The sequence below is a fragment of the Trachypithecus francoisi genome, unplaced genomic scaffold (assembly GCF_009764315.1).
Source record: "Trachypithecus francoisi isolate TF-2019V2 unplaced genomic scaffold, Tfra_2.0 Lachesis_group3, whole genome shotgun sequence".
Lineage (NCBI taxonomy): Eukaryota > Metazoa > Chordata > Mammalia > Primates > Cercopithecidae > Trachypithecus > Trachypithecus francoisi.
This window is the reverse complement of record NW_022681468.1, coordinates 159,763,273-159,770,829: the sequence shown is the minus strand read 5'-3', so window position 1 is coordinate 159,770,829 and position 7,557 is coordinate 159,763,273. Positions and strand designations below refer to the sequence as shown.

Genomic DNA, 7,557 nt, shown 5'->3' with positions numbered 1-7,557 from the left:
GGCATGAGCTGCTCGAGGGAGTCTACTTAGTTATTTCTTGATTATATGCTAAACAAGGGGTGGATTATACATGAGTTTTCCAGGAAAGGGGCAGGCAGTTCCCAGAACTGAAGGTTACTCCCTCTTTTAGACTATATGGGGTAACTTCTGGATGTTGCCATGGCATTTGTAAACCGTAATGGTGCTGGTAGGAGTGTCTCTTAGCATGCTAAACATTATAATTAGAGTATAATAAGCAGTGAGGACGACCACAGCTCATTCTACTCATTACAAGATGTCGTCATCTTGGTTTTGGTGGGTTTTGGCTGGCTTCTTTACGACATCCTGTTTTATCAGCAAGGTCTTTATGACCTGTATCTTGTGCTGACCTCCTACCTCATCCTGTGACTAAGAATGCCTAACCTCCTGGGGATGCAGTCCAGTAGGTCTCAGCCTTATTTTACCCAGCCCCTATTCAAGACGGAGTTGCTGTGGTTCAAACACCTCTGACAAAAATCACAGAAAGTCGAAGCTGTCCTCTTTTGCTGAGTCAGTTCCTGGGTAGGGACCACAAGACTCCATGAGCCAGTTTATCAATCTGGGTGGTGCCAGCCCATCATCGATCATCATGTGCAGGGTCTACAAATGATCTCAAGCACTGATCTCAGGCCTTACCATAGGGAGGTTATCCTCAGGAGCAATTTGGGAAGGCTCAGAATCTTGCAGTCTCCCGCTGCATGACTCCTAAACCCTAATTTCTAATCTTGTGGCTAATTTGTTAGTCCTGCACAGGCAGTGTAGTCGCCAGGAAGGCAGGGAGTTTGTTTTGGGAAAGGGCTGTTACTGTCTTTCTTTCAAAGCAAAACAATAAACCAAGCTCCTCCCAAAGTTAGTTCATGCCCAGGAATGAACAAGGACAGCCTGGGGGTTGGAAGCAAGATGGAGTCAGTTAGGTCAGATCTCTTTCACTGTCATAGCTGTCTGTTATAATTTTGCAAAGGCGGTTTCACACGGACATGGCTTTGGTAAGATCTACCATTTCTCTGAAGGTTGAGTTTGGGATGCAGTAGCCTTTGAGTACCACTGTCCTGTTGCTGTGTGTGTGTTCAGGGCAATCCAGGAAATCTGGAGAAACCAGAGTGTGTGGGCCCCGCCCCCATTTCTCTGGTGGGTCAGGCAGGAGGGTGACTGAGGAAATGTGTCCTGGGATACTTCCCGCCTCCCAGGGTGTGTGGGACTCAGCCCTTCCCCAGCCTGCAGAGGATGGGGGTGCTTTGCCAGCGGTCAAGGCATGTGCCCCAGGGGGCCAGGAAGCCTTTATCAACTCCTTGCTACCCCAGCCAGAAGCAGCAAAGGCTCCACCCTGTCCTGCTGCCTGAGCACAGAGTTTTTTTGTTTGTTTGTTTGCTGTTGTTGTTGTTGTTGATTTTTGAGCCAGAGCCTCATTCTGTCGCCCAGCCTGGAGTGCAATGGCGCAATCTCAGCTCACTGCAACGTCTGCCTCCCGGGCTCAAGCGATTCTCCTGCCTCAGCCTCCCGTGTAGCCGGGACTACAGGCGCCCGCCACCACGCCCAGCTAATTTTTGTATTTTTAATACATAGGGGGTTTCACCATGTTGGCCAGGATAGTCTCGAACCCCTGACCTCGCGATCCGCCCACCTCGGCCTCCCAAAGTGCTGGAATTACAGGCGTGAGCCACCGCGCCCGGCTTGACCAAAGACTTTTAATCAGATTTTTTCTTTCTTCTAAATTTCTGTGAGACCAGCCGCCCGAGGGATTAAGAATATCGAGGGATGGAAGGGAGAGTAAAAGAAGGGGCACTTTTCCCTAGGGAAAGGGAGGCAAGGAGGGAGGGGTCGCGGAGGGAAGGAGGGGGCGTGGAGGGAGGGAAGCAGGAAAAAGGGGGAGGGAGGAGAGGGAGGAGGGGGCGCGGAGGAAGGGGCGGGCCTCCCCCGCCGGCCTCCCTTCCTTCCCTGCTGCCCCCGCCTCTCGCACTAGCGCCCCATACCTGTGGCGCCCTCGCTCTGCCCAGTCCCGCGGCCTCCTCGCCACCGCTCCCCCGGGCTCCTCTCTCCCCCTCTGCCCGCCCCTTTCCGTGGCACCCGCCCCTCCGCCAGCCTCCGCCCCGCAGGCTTCCCCTTCCTGCAGCCTCCCCTGCCGCTCCGGGGCCTGGGCGCGGCTACCCTTCGTTTCTCCGACCTCGTGCTGCAGCTCCGGGCCCCTCGGCCGCGCCCCCTCCTCCTCCCCTGCGCACCCCACGGTTGGCCTCGGGGTCTCCAGCGCGCCGCCCCCGTCCCTGCCCTCGGCGTCCCGCAGCGCTTGCCTGGGTCGCCGAGCCGCCCCTGCCTCCTGGCCGCCCCGCAGTGCCGTCCTCCTGGGGGGCTCCCTCCGCAGGCCCCTGCTCTGGCCACCCAGGCACTTTCCGCCCTGAGCGTGGCAGCTGCTGCCGGGACCACGGGATGGGAGCTCCCACGCAGCGTCCTACAGGCTCCTGGCCGCCGCGAGCCCGCGCGACTCGCACAGAGCAGGTCCATCCGCAGCGAGGGGCGGCTCACTCCCGCGGAGCCCGCCAGAGAACAAAGCCCCAGACAGACAGCAAATAGGGAGGCGGCTGGCACCCGGGGAGGCCGAGGCGGGAGGATCGCTGGAGCCCAGGAGTTCGAGACCCGCCTTGGCCACATAGTAAGACCCCGCTCCAACCGCCCACCATCTCTACAATAAATTTAAAAATTAGCCAGGCGTGGTACCAGTATTTCGGGGAGGCTGAGGTGGGAGGATCACCTGAGCCGGGGACGGTCGAGGCTGCCGTGAGACGAGATCGCGCCACCGCACGCCAGCCTAGGCGACAGAGCCCAGACCCCGTCACAGCAAAATTGAAGGAGGCGGCGGTTTCCTTCCGGAACCACTGCAGATCAAGTGCAGGGAGCTGTGGAACTCCTGGGCACCCAGCCCTCGGCGCCCTGCACCACCAGCCCTAGAGCTGGGTGTTCCGGCCCGGAGGGATAGGGGTTGCAGGGTGCTGAGCGCTGAGGCTGCCCGCAGGGCGAGGGAGCTGCGGGGGAGGAGGCAGGGAGGCCGGCGTAGAGGGCCTGGGAGGCTGCACGCGCAGCGGGGCCCCGGCTTTGTCCCGAGCAGTTCCCAGAAAAGAGCTGAGAGGAGCGGGAGGGAGAGGAGGAGGAGAACCAGGCCGGGATTTTCCCGCCTGGGGTCAAACCAAAGCAAACAAACCAAAGTGATGCGCCTCGCAGGTGCCTTGCTTCTGCCCCTGCCGCAGCTGAGATTTGAAGGAAAGGCTCTGTGCCGAGTCCCAGCGGGGGTTTTGTAAATGCTGCGGAATTGGTCTCTCACGGTTCACAGAGCAATCACCACCCTTGCTTGGCCTCCTGGAAAGCCTTACTCTCTTTTTATAATTAAAAACAATTTTTTTGGCCGGGCTCGGTGGCTCACGCCTGTAATCCCAGCACTTTGGGAGGCAGAGGCGGGCAGATCACCTGAGGTGGGGAGTTGGAGACCAGCCTGACCAACCTGGAGACCCCTTCTCTACTAAAAATACAAAATTAGCCGGGCGTGGTGGTGGGTGCCTGTAGTCCCAGCTACTCAGGAGGCTGAGGCAGGAGAATTGCTTGAACCCAGGAGGCAGAGGTTGCAAGTAAGCCGAGATCGTGCCATTGCACTCCAGCCTGGGCAACAAAAGCGAAACAACGTCTCAAAAAAATTTTTTTTTTGTAACAAGGGGGTCTCACCATGTGGGCCAAGCTAGTCTCAAACTCCTGGGCTCAAGTGTTCCTCCAACCTTGGCCTCCCAAAGTGTTGGGATTACAGACATGAGTCACCGAGCCCAGCCAGCCTTACTGTTCAGAATGATATCACATCTTTGTGGACTGTTGAAAATGAGGTTGTTTTCCTCAGTCTCCTAGAAGCCCCAAAATAGCCATACAGATGTCCAAGCAGTTCTGGTTTGATTATCAAGGAGCATGTATAAAATAGCTACGTGTGAATGGGGTCTCTGCAAATGGAAACTGGCGGGGGAGGCTCGGGACTCAGAGGTCTGCGGGAGAAAGTGCATAATGAACACGTACCCATGGCCTCTCCCCGTGTGCCTGGGCATCCTCCCACATAGGCCAAAAGTGCTCTGCAGAACAAAGTACTTTCGGTCCACAAAATGCCTCCCAGCTCTTGCCTGCAAAGGGAAGAAAGGATAGCTGAGGGTCATTAAGCAGAATGCCAGGAGATTTATGGAAACCCCCTCTGATAGCTCAACCTAATTGCAGCTCCCTCCAGCGTGCAAAATGCGGCTAATGGACAGCTGCTCCTGCGGCTCTGATGTTGCTAGACCTCCTCAGCCCAGGGCAGCCAGGAAGAATGAACAGTGATTCAGAGGGATAGGAGGAAGCTGTGTGGCATTTCATAGATACTTATTGTAAAACTGCTGGTGGCCATGTCTTCTTTTCCTCTCGGAGCTAATGAGTTTTGATATGTGAACATTTCTTCTCCTTCATAGGTAATGTGTTGATTTGGCACTTTAATCTTAGAATAATCATTTCTAAAACCAACCCAACTGCTTTTCTTTACCATTTTCGCCTTAGCAAACAGATGAGTCTGTAGACTTGAGCATTGCTTGGGCACCATCTGTGTGCAGGTCAGGCAGGGGATGCTGGTGGCTGGGAAACACAGAGGATGGAAGTGTCTTAGGTGCACATGAAGGGGTGGGGTCAAGTCCACAGGGGGTCGGCCCCTGGCAACAGTCCGGGAGGGCTTCGTGGAGGAAGGGAGAGTTGAGTGATAAAGCGGTTCCCAGGTAAGGGGAAGAGCATCCAGGGAGAGGAGACTGCTTCTGGGAAAACCGGAGGCATCACCTCGCAGGGGCTGGTATGGTGGTGGCTCAGGTGGGAGGAAGAGAGACCCCAGGGAAAATAACAGGTTCCATTGACAGGAGGCCTGCGCCGCTGGGGAGGCGGGCTGGTGGTGGAGCCATGGCTGCAGGCCAGAGGGCTGCCTGACCAACAGGTGTGCTGGCCAGGGTCCTTGTAGCAAAAACAGGGAGCTGAGGACCTCATGGCAGATGAACGGTTCCCTGGAGACATGAGTGGTAGTAGCTGCAGGGGCCACTTCGTGGTGAGGGCTGCCTGGCTAGAGCACGGCCTTACATGGGAGGGTGCTGCCACCCGGTGACCCTGCAGGGACCCTGTGTGGAGGGAGCGGGGGTGGCATGGGGATAGTTGCCTTGCTGTCCTGCTTTCGGCCTCCTGCAGCTCCCCTCACTCCCCGCCCTGCCACACAAGGTCAAACCCACCAGGAGTCAGAAGGTGAAGGGCAAGGTCCCAGGGTGAGGCGCAGGGAGGAGACGGTGGCAGCAGGGAAGGTGCTGCCTGCTGCAGTGTGAGACCTGGGAGCATCCGGGAGCTGAGGAGGCCTGTAGCGGGAGGAAGACAGTGGCCGGCAGCCACAGGAAGGGAGGGCCAGCATGGGGTGGAAGTCCCAGAGCTCGGGCTCCCTGCCAGGCCAACCTCTGTGGCCTGGGGGGTGGAGGTGGTAATTGCTGTCATATCATAAACACGTCAAGCTTACAGTGAAATCTCTAGTGTGGCTTGGGAACAAATGCATGTGCAGGTGTTTGAGTGTCTGCGCTTACCTAATCTCAGGGAGCAGGAAAACGAAAGCTTACCATGTAAACACATCAGCAGTGGGGCTTATGTGTGTCTCCACATTGGAACCCCCAAGACAGAGACTGGAGGCAGAGTTGATTTCCAAGCCCAGAGTGCTGGGCAGCCTTTGGGTTTTATGTCTGCTTACTTGGAGCTCAGTGATAGAAATCTAGGCCCCAAAAGAGGAAAGGACTCTCCTGCATAACCGGCACAGCCGAGGAGTGCTTCAGGTGCAGCTGGATCCAGGCATCCTCAAATAGTGTGATTAGGACTCCACTTTACTTTCTCACCTTGGCTTGGCTCTGCCCTGCTCTGTGTTGTTTTCAGACGAGGTGGGGCCCCAGCAGCTCTGGTCCCCTTGACATGATCCCAGAGAAGAGCCAGCCCTTCCCTCCTGGGTTCTACACCGTCCCCTAAGGGACCTCAGACTGGCCTGATGGGAGGTCTCAAGCAGGCCATGTGAAGGGCATTGCACAGGAAACACAGAAACGGGAATTCTGTAAGGTCAGCGGAGCTCTGAGCCGTTTGTTCTTGGGCCTGTTTTTATGATCCTCCCTCTAAATGTAGCTCACACTTCCCTGCTCCTGTGCAGGCACCTGGTGAGGAGGTTGTCATGGCCTCCTGCCACTCATGAGGCTGTCAGATACTACCTGTGCTGTCCCTGCATTCTCAAGCTCCAAATTGTCAACTAAGAAATGGTCATTTAAAAAGAGAAAAGTGAGGCCGGGCATGCTGGCTCATTCCTGTAATCCCAGCACTTTGGGAGGCCGAGGCGGGCGGATCACCAGAGGTCAGGAGTTGGAGACCAGTCTGGCCAACGTGGTGAAACCCTGTCTCTACTAAAAATACAAAAATTAGCTGGCAGTGCTGGCAGGCACCTGTAATCCCAGCTTACTTGGGAGGCTGAGGCAGGAGAATCGCTTGAACCCAGGAGGCGGAGGTTACAGTGAGCCAAAATCGTACCACTGCATTCCAACCAAGGTGACGGGGAGACTCCATCTCAAAAACAAACAAAAATTGATTTCTGAAATGGTTTTTTCCACGGGCGGTGCCATCAGTGATCGTGCCTGTTCCACTGTGAGGTCGGTCGTGAGCTCTGTGACATTTCACTCTCAACTCAAGGCTTTTTTCTTTCATTTATGGCCATAGTCCAAATGGTTTCACAGATAAAGAAATCTACAAGCCCAATCGTGGTGCGAGAAAAAAACTTTAACACTCCGTCGTTCAGAAGGAAATCAGGAAGAGGAATTTCTCCTTTGAGACTAAAAGAAAGTCAGCTTTAACCAGTACATTGGGGGGCTGGCTCGATGTGGTAAACAAACCAAAACATTGTTTTTAAATAAACAGAAATACATTTTTTCCCCTCAACAATGAACTCATTGTTTTTTTTGGGGGTGGGGTGGGTGCACAGGATTTACTGTTTTGTTTTTTTTTAACCCAAAGAGAAGGAAAACACTTCCTTACTCCTGAAAATGGTGAGTTTGTACATTGCCCCTTTATGTGGAGCAGTGTCATTTCAGCAACTACAGACAGATCAGTGAAGCTGAATCTCGTCCATCAGAGGCTGGGCTCTCAGGCACCAGGACCAGGGGCTTTTCTTTTAATAAGGGACACCTCTTCTCTGTGGGACCCAAGGCTTTGGATTCCTCAAAGCCTGGAAGCTAGAGCTGGATGACAGGCTTGCTTCCGAGCGAATTTCTTGAGGTAACTTCAAAGTGACAGGTTTTGTTGAAGAAAAAGCTCTTCGTGGGGTAGTTGGGAAGATGGTTGGACCCTGTGTGAGGACCAGGAGGAGGGCAGAGGGGAAAGAGAGGAGAGAACACGCTCTCTGCGGTCACTCTAAGAGCTCCAATCCCATCGTGGGCCGGACCCTCATTGCTTAGTGAAGCCTGGTCACTTCCCAAAGGCCCCGCCTCCTGATACTGTCACTCA

At 55.0% G+C, this 7,557-nt stretch overlaps 1 protein-coding gene across 1 annotated transcript; it reads left to right on the top strand.

The window, feature by feature from the left end:
• Positions 1-995: 995 nt before the first annotated feature.
• On the top strand, positions 996-4,533 carry LOC117071130 (WW domain-binding protein 11-like). Its single transcript, XM_033190883.1, has 4 exons — positions 996-1,004; positions 1,090-1,146; positions 1,979-2,662; positions 4,252-4,533. Exons 1-4 carry the CDS (start codon positions 996-998, stop codon positions 4,351-4,353), a joined length of 852 nt encoding a protein of 283 aa, XP_033046774.1. The 3' UTR covers positions 4,354-4,533.
• Positions 4,534-7,557: the final 3,024 nt, after the last annotated feature.